Here is a 19,735-nt window from a genome sequence, read left to right as displayed (position 1 = left end):
CACTTGTCTGAAAACTGTACGTTTATTTTATTTATTTATTTATTTATTTATTTATTACATTTTCTATACTGCCCACTAGCTGAAGCTCTCTGGGCGGTTCACAAAAATTAAAACCATAATAAAACAACCAAAAAACAAACACCTCCCCCCACCCCGATGGGCATGCGATCCCCAGGATATCGGCTGGTCTAGCTATGCCCATAGAACAGTAGAGTTGGAAGGGGCGTTTAAGGCCATCGAGTTCAACCCCCTGCTCAATGCAGGAATCCACCCTAAAGCATCCCTGACAGATGGTTGTCCAGCTGCCTCTTGAAGGGCTCTAGTGTGGGAGAGCCCACAACCTCCCTAGGTCACTGATTCCATTGTAATACTGTTCTAACAGTCAGGAAGTTTTTCCTGATGTCCATCTGGAACCTGGCTTCCTGTAACTTGAGCCCATTATTCTATGTCTAGCACTCTGGGATGATCGAGAAGAGATTGTGGCCCTCCTCTGTGTGACAACCTTTTAAGTATTTGAAGAGTGCTATCATGTCTCCCCTCAACCTTCTCTCCTCCAGGCTAAACATGCCCAGTTCTTTCAGTTTCTTTTCATAGGTCTTTGTTTCCAGACCCTTGATCATCCTCGTTTCCCTCCTCTGAACACGCTCCAATTTGTGTGCATCCTTCTTGAAGTGTGAAGCCCAGAACTGGGCACAATACTCAAGTTGAGGCCTACAGTGCTGACTACAGTGGGAGCAGTACCTTGCACAATTTGGAAGCTATGCTTCTATTAATGCAGCCCAAAATAACATTGGCTTTTTTTGCAGCCACATCACACTGTTGGCTCATATTCAGCTTGTGATCTACAACAATTCCAAGATCCTTCTTGCTTGCAGTATTGCTGAACCTTCTTGTAACTGTGTGTTTGATTTCTTTTTCCTAGGAGTAGAACTTGGCATTTATCCCTATTAAATTTCATTCTGTTGTTTTCAGTCCAGCACTCCAGCCTATCAAGATCACTTTGAAGTTTGTTTCTTCCAGGTATCCCACCCAATTTTGTGACATCTGCAAATTTGATAAGCATTCCCTGCATCTCCTCATCCAAGTCATTAACAAAAAATGTTGACGAGCACTGGGCCCAGGACTGAACCCTGCGGTACCCCACTCGTTGCCTCTCCCCAGTTTGAGAAGGTTCCATTGATAAGTACTCTTTGGCCGTAGCTAGATCTAAGGTTTATCCCAGGATTGTCCTGGGGTCAAACCTGTTCATCTAAGTGCCACACAGGGCATCCAGCGCTCAGGCAGGGACAAACCCAGGATGATCCTGGGATAAACCTTAGGTCTAGCTACGGCCTTTGAGTCCGATTCTGTAGCCAACTGTGGATCCACCTAATTAGTTGTTCCATCTAGCCCACTTTTAGCTAGTTTGTGAATCAGAATATCATGGGGCACTTTGTCAAAAGCTTTGCTGAAGTCAAGATGTATTACGTCTACAGAATTCCCACAGTCCACAAGGGAGGTTACCTGATCAAAAAATGAGATCAGATTAGTCTGACAGGATTTGTTCTTGATAAATCCATGCTGGCTTCTAGTAATCACTGCATTGTTTTCAAGGTGCTTACAGATTGACTTCTTTATCATCTGCTCCAAAATTTCCCCAGGGATTGATTTCAGTCTAACTGGTCTATAGGGACAACATTAGCCCTCCTCCAGTCATCTGGAACTTCACCCGTCTTCCATGATTTTGCAAAGATAATAGACAGTGGTTCTGAGAGTTCTTCTGCCAGCTCCTTTTTTACTCTAGGATGTAGTTCGTCGGGCCCTGGAGATTTGAACTCGTTCAAAGAAATTGGGTGTTCCTTTGACCATTTGCTTATCAATCTCAATCTTCAATCCTTCCCCTTCAGCTTGTATTTCACTTTTGCCAGGGGGGGTCGCAGACCCGCTTTTGGGAGAAGACTGAGCCAAAGTAAGAATTGAGCATTTCAGCCATTTCTTTGTCTTTTGTTATCAATTTGCCATCCACATTAAGTAATTGAACCGTTTCTTTCCTTTATCTTTTACTATGCACATACCTGAAGAAAACTGTTTTGTTGCTTTTAGCATTCCTCGCTAGTCTCAGCTCATGCTCAGCTTTAGCCTTCCTGATGCCATTTCGGCACTTCTGCGCCACCTGTCTGTACTCTTCTTTTGTGGCCTGGCCTTCCTTCCACTTCCTATATGTATCCCTTTTTGTTTTCAGGTCATCTCTAAGCTTTTCGTTGGAAAACACATTGGTTCCTTCTGTTGTCTGCTATCTTTTTTCCTTGTTGGAATTGCTTGTAACTGTCCCTTTAAAAATTCCTTTTTAAAAAACTCCCACCCATCTTGGACTCCTTTTTTCATTTTTAAAGCTCAGCTAAAAACTTTTCCTAAAGCTTTTAAAACTTGATTTTGTTCTGACTTTATACTGTTAGTTTTACCCTACCCAGTGCCTGTTTACCCTACCCTGTGCCTGTTTGCATTCTCTTCTCCTCCTTATTGTTTTATTATGATTTTATTAGAATGTAAGCCTATGCGGCAGGGTCTTGCTATTTACTGTTTTACTCTGTACAGCACCATGTAGATTGATGGTGCTATATAAATAAATAAATAAATAAATAATAATAATAATTAGGGTCACTTGCCATTGGACATTACTTATCATAGTTCTGAGTTTATCAAAATCAACTTTCCTGAAATCCAGAGTACGTGTGTGACTACACTCAGCTTTTGCTTCCATTAAATCAAGAACTCAAGTATGATGTGGTCACTTTCCCCCAGAGTTCCCGTAACTGCCACTTTATCCACTAAGTCATCCCTATTGGTCAGTATCTAGTCGAGGATAGTCGATCCCCTGGTTCCTTCCTCCACTTTCTGTAGGAGAAAGTTATCAGCCACACATGTCAGGAATTTCTTGGAAGGGCTACTTTTGGCAGAATTTGTCTCCCAACAGATATCGGGGTAATTGAAGTCCCCCCTCACTACTACATCAGCCTTCCTTGAAACACTAGCAATTTGCTTCTCAAAAGTTTCATCCTCAACTTCTCCTTGATTGGGTGGTCGGTAGTAGACTCCGATTATCATGTTCTTTTTATTCCTTGTCCCATTTATTTTAATCCAGATGCTCTCGATGGGGCTCCCAGGCTCATCCGCCTGTATTTCTGTGCAGGGATAGGGATTTTTAACATATAGTGCGACTCCGCCTCCCTTTCCATTTCTTCTGTTCTTTTTGAGCAAATTATACCCTTCAGTTGCTGTGTTCCACTCACCGGACTCATCCCACCAAGTTTCAGTTATACCTATCAAGTTGTCTTTGCCTTCACGTATTAAGAGCTCAAGTTCGTTCTGTTTGTTTCCTATACTCTGGGCACATGTCTCTGAGATTCACCAGATCAAGAGAGAATACCAGGGCTTTACAGGCCAGACCCCACTCAGTGATAGATTTGCAAATCTTGACCAAGTGTTTTGGGCTTCAAGAATTCATAAATATGGGTAGCAGTTCCTGAAACTTCCCACAAGCCAGAAAACAACAACAACATATTTGTTTATTTATTTATTTTATTTATTTATTTATTACCCGCCTCTCCCTCTGGATCGGGGGGGGGGGACGGGACGACAACATTGAACACAAAAATACATAAAACTGATTAAAAACATTTAAAACTAATACATTATTAAAACACAAATATGGTATCATGCATTTTTATTGCTCAAACAGTCTTAAGGGGAAAACAAGCTTTAGCTAAGATGAGGCAGACCACAAACGTTCCTAAATACAAACAAGTTATAATCACTGGAAGCGCAATGAAAACAGTAGCAAGTGTATTGGTATCATAGTAAAACCCAGGTTCCTCTCAATCTAACAGTCTACATCAAAGGCTCCTCTTTACCTAAACGGAGGGTCTGGTGGGCGAAGACGGCCTAAGCACACGTGGCAGGTTTCTCATTCTCCCAGGGCCTCTCTCCCTAACTGATCAAGCCCCGGCCTTTTATAGCCCTCTTGATGCCAATGACCTCATCCTTCGTTTCGGACCTGGTCATGCCACCATTCCTACTTTGCTCAGTGTAGCCCAGTCTGCCACTGATACCAGTAACACCCAGACGGAGGTCTCCCTGCTCAGCTAAGCTACATGCTGCTTCCACCACATGTTCCACGCATTCGTGGTAGCCTCCCTCCATTTCCAAGAATATATTCTATTAATCATAGATATCTCACAACCCCTACATACAGAACCAGTCACACCTACAAGATACAATAAATTCTTATCCATTCTACCCACTACAATGCATATCCTACTACATCTCTCTTGTCATGAGCCTCCTGGGAAAGTCTTGCCTTTTCTTGGCCAATACTAGTGGGCTCGATAAATTGCCTCACTTGGTATAAGTCCATCTCCTCTGCTGTCGGTAGTTTAAAATATTCCTCAGCAGTGGCAGGTGGTGCTCTGCATGGCGCTGCGGGGCTCATGAGCATGCAATTGTGCATGGCTATGCGCTCAGAGATTTAATTTCTAAGGGTACCCTGAAGAATGACAGCATTGGCAACCCAACTGAACAAAAAAAGTTAATAATGCATCCTCAAAGGTAATGAAAAGGACAAAATAGGGGCTGTGCCTTATCAGGAACTGAAACCAGGACTGTGCCTAGTAAGCACAGACGTTCGGAGCACATGGAATAGTAGATACTCCAGAGCAGACAAGTTAGAGAAAGACTATCGAACAAGAGCTGTGGTTTCATGCAATAGGAAGCCCAAATTCCAGAGCTTCCTGGCTTACCGTGAACAAGCTGTGTACCTCTGGATGCAGCCTTTTCGCTCCCACATGGCTCCTTGCTGGAGCGGTTAAGTTTAACCAGGAATTGAAAGCTTGCCGTATCATCTGAACCTGAGCTCCTGGCTTGTTCACCTCTTTACAAGCCAGGATTGCAAACTGAGATTTGCTCTTGGTTTATGATTCCTGGCTTGCTTGGGAGCATCAAAGCAGAAGCCCTGCTTTGGAAAACACGCTAAGCTTTCGACTCCTGGTTTGTTTAGCTGCCCCCTCTGGTGGGCTGAGCCAAGGGGAAGTGAAAGGGCCATGTGTCCAGGTTTCTCCAGATTTCTGGTTTAATGTTGCATGCAAACGTGGCCATGGAGTGATTGTCAGCCCTTGTTTCAAACATATTGTATCCCGTTTCCTGAAGGCAAACAATACTTTCCTTTCCGAATGAAAGATCTTTGGAGCAATGAAAAGTTTGTCCAAGTCCATTTTATAGGAAACAGACCAAAGGATAGAGTGCCTCAGAGGATGTCTAGAGTGCTCTTTTCCTCGCTAAAGCAGAATAGGTAAAGCAGTGGATGTCAGCTATGATACTTAAATGGAACCTGTTGGGCTTCAGCCAAGGAAAGGCAGTTGCTTCACACCCACTGCTTCACTGTTGGGAGCAGGAGGCTGGATAGGAAGGACCCTTTCCAGGGATTGCTATACCGCCCAATTGGCTGCCAGACCAGATCTGGGCCCGATTCAAAGTGCTGGTATTAACATTTAAAGCCCTAAACGGCTTGGGGCCAGGCTATCTGAAGGAACGCCTCCTCCCATATGTACCTGCCCAGACCCTAAGGTCATCCTCAGGGGTCCTTCTCCGCGAGCCCCTGCCAAAAGAAGTGAGGCAGGTGGCTACCAGGAGGAGCAGGGCCTTCTCTGCTGTGGCACCCCGGCTGTGGAATGAGCTCCCTAAGGAGGTTCACTTGGCACCTACATTATATGCTTTTAGATGCCAGGTGAAGACCTTTTTATTCTCCCAGCATTTTAACAGTCTATAAATAAATTTTAACTTGGTGTTTTAAATTTGTAATTTTGCATTGCTGCTGTTTTTATCTAGTTGAGCTTTTATATTGTATTTTATATTATGGTTTTATACTGTTGTTTTATACTTTGAATGTTTTTAATTTTTGTGAACCGCCCAGAGAGCTCCGGCTATTGGGCGGTATAGAAATGTAATAAAATAAATAAATAAATAAATAAATAAATTGCAGAAATCCAGGGAGAAAAGAAAGGGTCTGTTCATGGCTGATAACTAAATGGAGCCTCCAGGCTCAGGGGCAGTGTCCCTCAGGATGCCAGATCCTGGGGACAAATGCCATTTTTGCATCAATGCCCTGTTTTTGGTCTTCTTGAAAGCATCTGCATGCAGTGGGATGCCAGGTTAGAGAACCTCCTGTTCTGATCCTTTTTTTTTTTAAAGGATACTGTAATTTTGTATTAACGAAAACAAGAGAATAACCAAAACAACAAACACACCTCCCTCATTCACACACTCCAGATTCTTTTCGCTGGCCACTGCTGAGAAATCGGATTCTGAGAGGGCCAGTCACGTTCAGACTGTGTTTGGCCGGGATGGTTGAGGAAGAGCGCAGAGATGGGAAGAGACGGGCAGCCGCCGGGCGGCTGTCGTGAGGGCCACGCTGGCATCCATGCCCGCCACCCTGTTCTCCGTGTAGCCACTTGGAGCTCAGCTTAATCCCGCTCCTTGCAAGGGAGCCAGCCGGGAGAGCGACAGAGGCTGCTCGGCGGCTTAAGCCTCTCCCTGCCAGGCCGGCGGCGGTCTACAGCCGGAACGTCCTTATCGTGCCGCAGGCGGCTAAGCGGCCTTGCCCGGCTGTTGGCAGGCTGGAGGAGGAAAGAAAAGCGGGGAGGGAGGTCAGAGCCGGCCACTGACCCCTGCCTTGATTCCACAATAATGTGATTCGCTGTTGCAGAGCCGGCCGGAGACCCTGGCAACGTGACTGCTGTCAGCTCCGAGGCAGTGCGCCCAGAAGACAAAGTACGGGCGGCTTAGCCACCTCACGTGGTGGGGAACAGCTGCGTCGTGTGCCATCCTTGCACTCCGAAGGGGTGAGGCGATTAGAGCCCAATCTTGTTAACTGCTTTGGGCGTATCAGTGGTGGGGGAACCGGGAAGGGGGAGGAGAGGAGGCCTGAGCCACTGTTGGGAAAGGCGTGCCGTGGTGTGCAGCCTGGGCTACTCGGCCTGCTAATCCCCCCCCCCCCCCGCTGTTGTTGTTTTTGCCCACTGGATTGTATCTCTTAAGGGCTCAGCCTCTTTGCTGAGGTTTGAGGAAACTACTGAGAAGCTGCAGTAGGTTCAGGACAAGCAGAGCAAAGGACTTGAAGTGTTTGCTTCTGTTTTCAGTCAACTGTAGTTTAGCATTACGTCTGAACCCTAAACTGTGGTTAACTTTAATTATGGTTTAGGAATCAGGCTGATTTCATAAACCAGCATTTGAAATTGGCTTGTTTCCATTAAGTGTCATTAAGATTAACCAGAACTTGTCTGGGTTCGGGCAGAACAAACGAAGTGAGGGGAGTTGAAATAGAAGTGAATGCTCCTGACCCTCCTCATGGCTGCTCCAAAGGGGGAACCGATGAGCCCAAGTCTGTTCATGCGATGCTGTGCCATAGCTTAGTATTGTGTGCAGCGAGGCCAATGTGCTTTTAATTTATGGACTTCATAGCAATAAGATGTGATGATGATGAGGGCCACTGGCTTGGAGGAGGAGTCAGAGTCTTGTCAACATGGGCTGTCATCTTGGAAGGCTCCATCAAACACCCCTGCCCAGAAGCAGCAAACCTCCTAGTCCCAGTCAAGCTAGGCACAGGGGAGGGCCCCTGGCATGGCTGCTATGTTGAAATGCAGACCTCGTCATGGCAGCCCCCCCCCCCCCGAGAATCCCTTGACAAGCATTCCCACTAAAAACTCCCATTATGAAACACAGACATCCGAAGCAAACAAACCAATAATAATAATAATAATAATAATAATAATAATAATAATAATTTTTTTTTAAAAAAAAAATCACAACTGAATTTACCGGGCACGACTGCAGTCCTGTGCACCGTCACCTGGGAGTCCTCTCCATTGAGTTCAGTGGAGCTTCCTTCTGACGGCAGAGGCTCAGCTCGTAAAACACGCTGAGCTTCAACCAAGGCTCTTCAGCCGGCTGAAACGCCATCTTCAGCTTCTAGTTTGAAATGGAAACGGTCCTGCCAAGAACTGCTACCCTGTAAGCCGGTGAAATAGGAACCCCATCCAAGGAAAGGAAAGCGGTGTCCGGCCTCAGCCTCGGCTTGGTTGTTTCCCGTTCTCGGACTTCCTCTGTGCTGACCTGTCACAAACCATCATAAACCCTGAAAGCCTCATCAGCCGCTCGTTCCCTACCCAGGGCAAGGAGGTCCTGTCAGTCGCCCTGACGCTCGGGCAGATGATGTCGTTTGTCGGTTGAAAAAGGTCCTGGGGCTGTCCTCCCCTGCGTTCCCCCTCCCCTGCCCCCCTGCCCTACCTGCCCTGCTTGTGGGCTTCCTCAAAGCATTTGATTGGCCATTGTGGGGAGCAAGATGCTCAGTCTGACCCAGCAGGGCTCTTTCACGGGCCTCTGTGACTCTCTCGGGACAGGGTTCCCCACCCCACCCCCACCCTGTTAAATACGTACTACTCCTGTTTTCTCCCCAGTAGTAAATTTGGAATGGGACAATTGGAGCTATGCAGTTTGAGAAGGGTAGAAAATTAGCACTGAAAAACATGTAGTATAACTACAGTTATTTTATGTTTATGATGCTAAATGATGTCACCTTTTATTTTTCCATCTAAAGTAATCAGACATGCTGATGAAAAGCCTCAGAGGCTTGGAGTGAACAGCAGACCAGTCAGAGGGGCACCGTCGCAGTTCCTCCTTGGCTTTGGGTTTCGGGCAATAACTGGGGCATTTCCCCCTTCCCTGTCTGATCTCTAGTGTTTGCTTCTGTTGTTGGATCATTTTTTAGTATTTGCCCGGAGTTGATTTTCACTCCTACTGAACAAAAGTGTCGAAGGGAATGAATTACCTGTGCATTTCAGCTGCTTGCTGTGCCCCGGTCCCTGCCTCTCCTTCCCCACCCTCCACACTCGCACGCACGCACGCACGCATGCATGCACGCCCTCGCTGGCAAGGAGTGAATCCTCCAAGGGTTCTCAGGTTTCCACCCGCTGTGCCCTCTGCAGAAGCGAGTGGCGTGTTCAGAGGCTCCCTCTCATGGATCGAATGGCTTTGGCGGTAGCTAAAGGCAGCCAAGCCTGTCTCCATTTGTCAGGAGCTGAAGCAGGAGGCAGGATCTGTCCAGCCGAGAATGGATGGGTCAGTGACCTTGCTGAAGGACAGTGATGGGGGGCGGTCGTGAGGAGGGCGGCCCCTCCGCCTGTGACGAGCAAAGAGAGGAACTGCTCAGGCAGCTGAGATGTGGCTGCACTCTTCGGAGACACCCTCGGCCTGTTGGGGGGAGGGAAGGCGCAGGGTGCTGGGCTGCTCTGGCCAGGCTCTTCAGGGCGCTCTCGACCAAAGGGGCTGCCGGTCAGAGGAGAGGCACCGCTGCCCTCCCAAAGGGGATGCTATTGCTGCACCCCAGAGTCCTCTTGGTCCTGGGACCAGGTGATCCAAGACCACCAATCCTGTGCTACTGCTTACTATAAAGCTTCCTGATCTTTTGCTCGTCGTCAGTCTGTGCAGGTCACAAGCCCAGAGAGTCCCCTGGCTTAACCTTCTGGCTTGCCAGGCAATTGGATGGCCTGCTGGCTGGCTGGCTGGCTGGCTGGCTCACTTGCCCTGTTTGTTTCTGGCCTTCCTGTCTGCCTCTTTGGCCCAGTTACAGCTGACAGATCTCTGTGGGATCTAGCTGGTAGTAATACCCCTGCAGGCCTCAAAGCATCCGCGGCAAAGGGCATTGCATTCTCCAAAAGGAAGCGGACAATTAAATTGAGTGCTATAGATTTTCCTGGACTGTACCACTTCAATCTGCAAATGGTGGGGTTGCAGAGGGATGGTTCTAGAAATTAATAAACCACTCCCTGCACATAAAAAGTGAGCCTATTAGGGAGAAGGGTTTGGCCTAGCCTCCTCCCTCATGTTTTATATGATAGGAGGAGGTTTTCTGTGTGTGAGCATTCCCCCTCAGCCTGAAGTGGCGCTGTCTTGGACCACCCAATTCCTGCCAGTGGGGAGACTGAGGCTGGACTATCCACTTTCCCAAGCTGCTTACTCACGAGTTCTAATTGTATCCATGAGGATCTTTTGAGATCCTCAGTGGGCAGCGGCTATGGAAACACACAGGCTGCTCTCACCGTTGGAAGCTGCATATTGTGGAATGAAAGGGGAAATCAGCTTCAGCCCAGTCCCCAGCTGTGCGTCCACCTGCCTCTTCCTTGGCATGATGGGAGGGTCTCCCCCACCCACCCCCAGGGCCATAGCAATTCCGGCATTGCCTTGGAGGTGGCAGAAATGTTGTTCGGAGAAGAGGGCAAATGTCAGGAGAACTGTTCCAGTTTCAGTCAGCCAGGGCCTCTCTTTGCACCCTGGAAAAAATGTCTGTGTAGCTGACGGCTGTGCCCAAGAGAGCCAGTAGGAAGACATTTCCGGTAGGCTGGCTGCTTCTGCTCGCTTGGGGGGCTTTCAGTGCCAGGACTTGGATTGGCCCCTGGGGCCCAAATGAGTCACAAAGCCATTCTTATAGCGAGTTCGTGAATGCGACGGGGCTGCTTGAGCAGGAGGTGGCCGGGGTGTGTGTGTGTGTTCCTTGACACTGGGGGCATTCCCCTTCCAGCTTCCCCCCACCTGAAATGACTTGTGCAAATGAATGGCTTTATTTTGCAGAAAGTTTTTAAATGTGTGGGCTTTAATCTGTTCTAAACATTTATTGTGTGTATGTGTGTTTTAAAAATGGTTTTGGTACTAGGGATGTCTGAGCAATGCCCCTGTATTTCAGAATGTTCTATGTACTCTGTGTGTGTGTGTGTGTGTGTGTGTGTGTGTGTGTGTGTGTGTGTGTGTGACCTCTAGGTACTGGCTACAGGTGCCATGTTTTTTTCTTTGTAGGCCTCCTACTTCTTTAGCAGTGACCTAGCAAGCAGGAATTCAGCTGGTGCAGATTTTCTAGGCATGACAGGTCTCTGTTTGGTAAAGCTTTGCTTGCATTTCTGACCATCATTTGGGACAGCTGTCATTTTCCTCCCTCCATACTAGGGGGATGGGTGGGGGAGTGTGGCAGCTGCCTTGCCAGGATAGCAGGGGAAAAGCAGGTTAGCCTTGACAGGGCTTTCTGTAATTGCGCAAGAGACCACCTTCCTTTAAAATCCAAATCCCAGCACAACCCGGGCCAGTGTCTTCACAGCCTGTACAACGTTTTGAGAGTTTTAATTCTCCCTTCAAAGCCTGTACTTCCGGCCTTAACTAAAAGGATTTGCAAAGTCAAAGTACACACTTTGCATGAAGGAAGGAAGTCGTGCAGTGATGGATGTTATCTGGGGGTGATGAGTGTGTTCCTCATTTCCTTCTGCGATTCTTCTCTGATTTGCTTTGCCTTGAGTTCCGCTGCTTCTGAATTTTGGCCACTGTGCTGCCTCTTTTGCATGTGTTGAAGCTTGAGTCGAATTGTTACAGATGGTACTTTTCACATTTCTTTACCGTTTAGCTTCTCTTTACAATTCCTCCCCTCCCCCCAACCGCCCTCACATACATCCATGTTGTGTATATATAGCTGCCAGGATAACACTTCATGCATCGGAGGAAACAGGCTCTTGTCCACAAAAGTTTCTGCCATAATAAATGTGTTATTCTTTAAGGTGCCCCAAGACTTTTTGTAGTTAGGAGCATTTCTGAAATTCTCTTTTGGAAACAATGCATTAAAAAAAACCCTTTCAGTTCTGTCAGTATTGACTATGCACATATATGTGTGAATGAAACACTGCAAAAAAGCAATCTTGGTGTGATCTGTAGGCATGAAGGCATCAACCTCCTTTTGGGTGATGCTTTAGCAATGCACATGTATACTCCAAACATTGGCAAAGCCCCCACAAAAAAACCTTTCTACAATTGCATATGCAATGTACATTGCTCAAACACTGCACAAAAGGATGCAATTCATCCTTTAAATCACACCAAGATGGTTGTTTTCATCTTGTTTTTGGGGCAGTGTTTTAGCAATGCACACGTGTCCATTGTTAATGTAGAGAGAAAAAGACGTGAAGGTATGTATTTATTTATTTATTACATTTTTATACCGCTCAGTAGCCGAAGTTCTCTGGGCAGTTCACAACACCTGTGGCACGCTGACCATGCACAGCACTCACGACAAAATTCAGCAGTAAAACAATAGAACAACAAAGGATTCTTTATGCATCCATTCTACTTCTGAACGATCTAGCTCCCAACATCCAGGGCGCAGTTTGGATGAGGAGAATTTCAAAACCCTCCTATGGACATCCCTCTCCCCCTTCTATTTAGCAGCTGTTAGAGAATTTGGGTTTTCTGTCACAGTCCGAAGCTGAGTTTGATTCAACTCTCCTTGCTTTCTTGGCTTTCTCCTTGCAGGTGACGTTCACTAAGCGGAAGTTTGGGCTGATGAAGAAAGCCTACGAGCTGAGTGTCCTCTGTGACTGTGAGATTGCGCTCATCATCTTCAACCACTCGAACAAGCTGTTCCAGTATGCCAGCACTGACATGGACAAAGTGCTGCTCAAGTACACGGAGTACAATGAACCTCACGAGAGCCGGACCAACGCAGACATTATTGAGGTACAGTGAGCCACCCCTGCCTCGCCCCCAGCAAAGTCTGTGGCACGAGACAGGCATGCTTTGTGGCTGTGAGCCACGGCAGTGCCACTTTCAGAGGGAGCCTGCCTCTGGAAACCAGCCTTTGCAAGCAAACAGCAGTTGCCTTTGCACGCTGCTGGCAGACTTTCTGAACGCATCTGCCTGGCTGCCCTTGCCCAGGGTGGAGCCTGGTCATGGGCGGCATGGCGCTGGTTATGGCCTTACGTGGCAGTGGTGCTTCCACATTTAATCTGCCGCCTGGCGTTTGACACGATAGCGAGATGAAACGTTGCCTCTGAGTCTGGCTCAGAGGCAGCATAGTGCTGGGTGCCAGGGGCTGAGGACAGCCTCTGCTTGTGGGCACCCCAGAGCCATCTGCCTAGTCACTGTTGGACAGAGGATGCTAGAGGGTCTCTCAGCCTGATGCAGCCAAGATTCTCTTACGTCCTTGGGAATGTGCAGCCCTGTCAGTTCGAACCATTCCAGCCTCCAGAGCTTTTAACAGTGGTGCTCAAAGGGAGAATTTTTGTAGACACCTCTTCTCCCTCCAATGCCTCACGAGGCCAATTGAAAAATGGGCCATGTGCTGACCAAAAATGGGATCAGGTAAAGTTAAGGGATGAATCATAGAATCATAGAATACCAGAGTTGGAAGGGGCCTACAAGGCCATCGAGTCCAGCCCCCTGCTCAATGCAGGAATCCAGGATGATGAGGGATCACGTGCCATGAGGGTGACTTCCTTGCCATTTTAGGATTATCACCTTACAGGGAAATGTCACCAGAAGGTGAGACTCATTGTCGTTCTCCTGTGGTTAATTGTTCTCATAAATGTGCTCTCAGAGTGGTGAGAAACATTGGCTAAGGGATTGGGATTGTTCTGTCTGTACGGAGGGAACTGTATCATGTTTAACTCCAGACAAGTATGGATCTTGGAGGGGGTCATTCCAGCAGTGAGCCAGAGGCAGAATGTGAGTGTGAAGTGAGCTCCCACCGAGACAGAGGTTGGCTGCATCTCAGTCCTCAGCCTCCCAAATGCCAGTCTCCCTCCCGCCACCCCACCCCGACTTCCTCCTCTCATTTCTTCAGGAGCTTTGCAAGCACAAGGGGGGTAGTTCTCGCTTGTGCCACGAGTGGGAGAGAGCTGAGACTGTAGCAGTTGCTTTGTCACCTTTCAATGAAAAACTGTGTGTGTGGGCAGCTCCCTTTATGCTTGGCAAGATTTAGACAAATGAACGGTTTGGCTGGGTAATTATTGACATTACAAGCGAGCAGAAATTAAGGCACGCAAAACCTTTAGTCATTCAATTTATCTGCTAGAGACAGCGTGGAATGGGTGGCCAGTGGAGGGCGCGCGGGGGGGGGGGGAGTGTTCCAGGGAGGGAGGGGGGTCCATTTGGTGCACAGTTGCATTCAGACTTCAATTTATATCTATTTGTCTGTCTGTCTATCTATCTATCTAGATATAAATTCACAATAGATTGATCGATCTATAGATTTGACTAGCCACAAATGGAATACAACAAGGGTGCAAAAAGCACAGGCTTCAGGCGGCTTCTCCAAGCCCTTTCTACTGGGGGGGGGGGGGACTTGTGTGTGTGAATGTGCATCTGGGTGAAAATGGGTGCACATGCATTTGTGTATGTGTGCCGCCTCCAGTACCCCAAGCAGACACTTGGTGTGGCCCTGGGAGCTGAAAACTTTCTGCACCCGGGAATACAATATAAGGAGGAAAAGAAATTGAGGTATCAACTCAAAATGCTGTTTCTTTTATGCATATATCACTTTTTCCAAAGGTAGTTTAAAACATTTAAAAATATTATAATATTCTAAAAAAAATAATGCAGTGAAACAGAAAAACTTTTAAAAGCCAGCTTAACCCTTTGGTCCATGTCCTAAAGAGCCCAGTGAATCCAAGGCCATAGCTAGACCTAAGGTTTATCCCGGGATCATCCCGGGGTCATCCCTGTTCATGTAAATGACACACAGAGGATCCCGGGAGCAGGCAGGGACGACCCCGGGATAAACCTAAGGCCCAAGTCTTCACCTGATGCAAGCCGGCCTCTCTGGTGAGCGCATGCTGGAGGGAGCGCCCCGTGACTCCCAGTCAGACTCTGCGGAGGACCTTAATGCCTGGGCAGAGGCTGTGCTTGAGGCATTCGGTCCTAAACCACTGAGGTCTCCGAGAAGTTAAAATCAGCAACTAGAATTGGCCCCCAAAATGGGTTGTGCAGCTGGGAGACAGTGCGGCTGCTTCAAGAGTGGGGAGATGAACACCCCACACGCCTGGCAGTGCCTGTGAGGCACCTGGCTGCCCCATTCTGGACTGGAAGGGGCGGCCCCAAAGGGACGATGCCCTGTACTCCTTTCAGGCCCTCAGCTCCACTGGCCCAGCCGTGGACCACCACGCCCCTCTCTCCTGCTCTGCTCCACTGATGGCTAGCTGGTGGGCAACCAAGAGGGACTGGGAGGAGTGGATGCTCAAAGCCCCTCACAGGCCCTGCTGCCACCACGTGCCTGTTGCTGCATCTCTGCAATGGCAGCGCTGGATCCCGTGTCTGCTGGGGAGGGGCCGTGCCTCTGTCAGAGAGGGCCCACTGTGCACGCGGAGGATCCCAGCCTCATTCCCCAAGATCTCCAGCTCCACTAGCAGGGCTGGGAAAGACCTGAGGCACTGGAGAGTTGATGCTTGGCCAGAGGAGAGAGGGAAAGCGGAGGTCGATGGACCAGAGCGGCCACCCTTCGCCTGCTGGAGTCTTCCCCTCCCAGCTCGCCACGTGAAGCACATTTGCCAGGGCCTGGAAGCACCGCCAAGGCTCAAGAGCGCTGCCTCTGGCTCCTCCTCCTCATGGCCTCGGCTGCAGAAACGTAAAGTGCCCGGTTTCTGGGAGCAGCCCTCTGCCGCTTGCCACGCGCAAACAAAAGGAGCTGCCTCCGAAACCTTAACTAAGGACAGGCTTCCGGGCTCTGGTTTCCTCAGCGATTCTTGTGTTTTGGAAGAAGGGAGATATTCACACCACTGTCTGCTTTGTGTGCCTGACACACAGAGTTCGTACAAAGCAAAGCTGAATCCTGCTACCTGTATGCATTTAATGCAAATGAAGCGTGTTTGTTTCTATCTTCTTAGTTTGTGTAACTTTATTCTGAGTTTGTGAGTCATAGGAAGGGCAGGAAGCTGTGCCACACCCTGAACCCCCCCCCCCCCCGAGTGACTGGGCATCCTGCACACCCTTGTCATAGGCTTCACCCTCCATGCCTGCTCACTGTCCAGCCTGTATTTCCAGCCATAAGGGAGGGATGGCAGCTTATTTTGAAAATAAATAAATGCTGAATTCAATGCCCAGTACAGCATTCTGTCTCCGTTCCATGCATGCCTGACATTGCAGAATACACCTGCAAAAGGAAGCGTGGAAACCTGCAACTGGAGGTGGCAGAGGGCTCCTTCCTCCCTGCAATTTGCTTTGTTTTACGTCTGCTCCCCCTTATTTGGTCCCAGCCTCCAGTATTGTTTTCAGACAGGCTGCGTCAAGCTCTGGGGACTCCGGACTTCCTAGGAGAAGCCATCCGGAGGTTTTGGCTGAAGCGTCATCAGCATGCATGTGAGATGCAGCTCTGCCTAGAGTTTTCACCTACTCATCTCGAGATAACTTAGATTAGAACTCAGTACAGGCAGTAGAACTCTTGCATGGCTGACTAGGGAAGATGGGACTTGTAGGCCAGCACATTGTGTCTGGGAAGGCAAGCCAAGACACTGCTGCTTAGACTGCATCAAAATCTTGGACCTCCCCAGTAGCCCAGAACACTCTGCACCGTCCGGCAGTCCCTCTCTGAATCCTCTGCCAACCAAGACCCTTCTAACTAGAGTTGCCAGGAGCTGAACTGGGCCATTCTGCGCACAAAGGAGCCACGTACTCTTCCACTTGTGGCACAAGCAAGGCTCAGGGTACGTGGCTCTTTTTAAACAATGTTTGGCCTGGTTTGGCACCTGTGACCTCTTTGCCCTTCACTTCCTGCATTGTCACCCACACACCCACCCCTGATGCCCACGCCCATGTTCATCGTCCTGCCAAGGTCAGGGGGAGTGAAAGGAAGCCCACTTCAGAGTGGACCACGGCCTGGTTCACGTGGCATGTGAGAGGGTGCAGCAGGCTTACTCTTCTCCATTGATAATTTACAGTGATTCGCTCTGGCCCAGTTTTCCCTGCTAAGATCCAGGCTGGCAAGTGGCACAGAGTCACATCCCCTGACAATGTAAAGTGCTCTCCCTGGGTGAAGAGCTCAGCAAGTGGAAGACTGATAAAAGAATGAATGCCACCTCCCCCCACCCCCAGCCCTAGAAGGCACGTGGGAGGTGGCTTGCTGTTTTAACTCTTTGTTTCCCTTGTCCTGGACTCTTGACAGTTTGCTTGGAGCAAACTCACTCGTTCTGTAATGGTTCAGATTGCTGTTCCTTCAGGGCGTCTTTTTCACATGATTAATTATCCTGAGACTAACAAGCCCTTTGCTGGCATCAGTCTCCAGTTTGTTTGAATTGGTGTCCTTTGACCTCCACCAAGGCCCTTCCTCCACAGCCCTCCAGCAGCCCCAGGGCCTCTTCAGGCTTGCCCCCCTGGCTCTTTCCCTCTTGTGCCACCTCCAGTTCATGCCCCCTCAGATCCTACACTCCCACTCCCCTTCGAGATCCTTCTTAGGGCAAGTTCATGCCACGATGGCTTGCACAAAGTGTTTTGCACATGTTATTTCAGTAATCCTCACAATAGCTCTGCAAGGGAGGGCAACACTTAAGTCAGAGGAGGAGTCCTGGCGCTCGATGTGGCCTGAAGTCCATCTGGTCTAGCGCCATCTTTCCCGTAATGTTTCCAGGAAGCCCACAAGCGGGGCATGAGGTGAAGAGCCCCGTTGCCCCCCGACGCTGCTCATCACCCCCTTGTCACAGACAAAGGTCTGAGGCTGAGATTGATTTAACCCACGTCTGTCCTTGTTCGGCATGAGGTTTGCTGAAGGCCATGCAGCCGAAGATATTTCCCCATGTGAGGTTGCAGCCGGCGCTGTCTACAAACGTATAAGACCCGCAAGACAGTAGGAGTACCGCTGTCCAGGGTGGTGGAGCTGTGCATCCTTCCAGGGCTCAGCCTCCGACCAGGTTTTCGTGAACTGCAATTGGTTCACAAGTTGCTCCCCACAAAGCGCTCGGACAGCTGGATTTCATTGTGGGCAAAGCCACGTCCCCTGTCAAATCAGGCCGCGCGTGCTCTCTTGCGAAATGAGCTGCGTGGCTTGGCTTCCATTTGCACAGTTGCTTCGTGGGGGTGGGGGTCACCACTCAGCTTGGAGCATTCCTGTAAACTAGAGCCTCCCAGAATGCCTGGGTATCGGGTTCTTGTCCCCGGTCGGTCTGGAGAAACATTGCAATGGCCAGAAGGGTCGTGGCTTTGGCACAAATGGGTTTTATCTCTCTCCCAACTGGCTCTGTCTGCGCCCTGCCAAGTATGGGCCACTCCAAGCTTAGGGGCTTGAGAAAATCTCTGGCAGTGCGGAAGGCCCCCCTCCCCCGGCTTCCTTGGCTGCATCCCCCCCACTCCCCGGGCCCTGCCTGCCAGTGTCTCCCTGCTGGCCAGGGTTGGGCTTGAGCCGGCTTGACCCCTGCCATCACTCCCCCTTTCCTTGTGGTCTGGCTGACATGCCAGGTTCTGCTAGTGACGTCAGCCTGGAGCTGTAATTCTGCTGTTACCTCGTTACTTTATTTATATAGTGCAATCAGCATTCACAGCGTTTTGCAGAAGAACAGAAACTTGGAAAGATAGGTCTGTGCCCCAAGGCGCTCACAATCTGGTCCTGTAAGCTCTGCAGGTTTAGAGGGGGGCTGCATTGGACTCTGGTGCTACAGAGAATTTGGGGGGGGGGGGGAGCAGGAGGAAAGCTCCAGTGTGATAAGAGGACTGTGAAGGGACATGTGTATGTTTGTGGGGGGGGGGATAGGTTACAGGCTGAAGCCAGCCAGCCCCCACCTGGTTCCAGGAATCCCGTCCTGGAAGGACAAGGATCTCAGAAAGCTGGGAAGAGTTACACCACTGTAGAACACCCTGCATCTAGGTTTGCTTCTCAAGGGTCTTGGCACGTTTCTCATTCCTCTCTCCCTCTGTGAGGGTAGTGATCTGCCTTCTCGTGGGTGAGCAGGGATTTGAACTCAGGCCTTCCCAATCCAGGGCCAACACTCTATCCTCTGCCTTAGCTCTGTCCTAACAAAGGCCTCTGAATCCCAAAGTTGGGATGCAGGAAATGGCACGCTGTCCTGTTGTGCTTCCTGATGGTCTTCTTGGGTTACTGACATAAAAGTACTCTGTGTCTCTCTGTGGTGGAGCATGTTGTTTGTAGTGGCTGCCAGCTGGAACAGGCTGGATCAGGCCAGCCTGGGCTCCCTTCCTCTGCCGACAGACCCGGCTGGCCTGCGTTCGCGATGAGCCAGGGCTGAGGAATCTGCAGGCCGCGTTGCACATGGCCGAGCCGTTATCTGCTGCCTGCGGCTCGGCTTTGCAATGCTGGCCGCCTGTGCCCAGAGAGAGACAGCTGGCAGAGTTAGACGGTGGAGAGACCAGCTCATGCACAATCCTACATGATGCCTGGCGGAGGAACAGGAGCAGAAAAGGCACAATTCGTGCCCCGCAGAGCAGACAGTCCACATTTCAGTACTGGGGGCAGGGGTTGCGGGGGAGCAAAGAGAGAGGCAGCCGTACGTTCTTACACTGGGGATCGGGAAATACATGAATCAGACCATTGGTCCATCTGGGCCAGCTTTGACTGGTGGTGGCTTTTGAGCCCTGCTCCCTGGGAGTCCTTTATCTGGGTATGAACCGAAGTCCTCCTCTAGGACGGCCGCTCCTGTGTCGCCAGGAGGTGAGCTGGGAAGGATGTGTGAAGGGTGGGAATAGGGACGAGGAGCCAGGCAGACAGCATCCCTGGGCCATGAGGGTGGCCAGAGCCTGGCCGTTGCTTGGTAGCCATTGGTAGCCAGCCCATATCAGGAGGAATCACAGGGCTGCTTGAGGGGCTGGTGGATGCCTTGGCGGACTTGGGTGAAGAAGAACATCCCTCCTGGATCCATGGGGTTGGCAGGGCGAGCGTTCTCTGGCGGACTGCGTGTGG

General features: G+C 49.6%; 1 protein-coding gene across 5 annotated transcripts in view; it reads left to right on the top strand.

Annotated features, from left to right (window-relative positions):
- The window catches only part of MEF2D (myocyte enhancer factor 2D), a 161,199-nt gene that overhangs the window by 108,614 nt on the left and 32,850 nt on the right, over window positions 1-19,735 (top strand). For all 5 annotated transcript variants that reach the window (XM_063145906.1, XM_063145904.1, XM_063145905.1 and 2 more), the window contains one exon: window positions 12,373-12,576. In XM_063145906.1, coding sequence (XP_063001976.1) covers window positions 12,373-12,576 — 204 coding nt within the window. The remainder of the gene's footprint in view (window positions 1-12,372; window positions 12,577-19,735) is intronic.

This window comes from Elgaria multicarinata, chromosome 21, assembly GCF_023053635.1.
Source record: "Elgaria multicarinata webbii isolate HBS135686 ecotype San Diego chromosome 21, rElgMul1.1.pri, whole genome shotgun sequence".
In the NCBI taxonomy this organism is placed as follows: Eukaryota; Metazoa; Chordata; class Lepidosauria; order Squamata; family Anguidae; genus Elgaria; species Elgaria multicarinata.
Note: the sequence above shows the minus strand (reverse complement) of the source record. Positions and strands in the feature narration are given on the sequence as shown.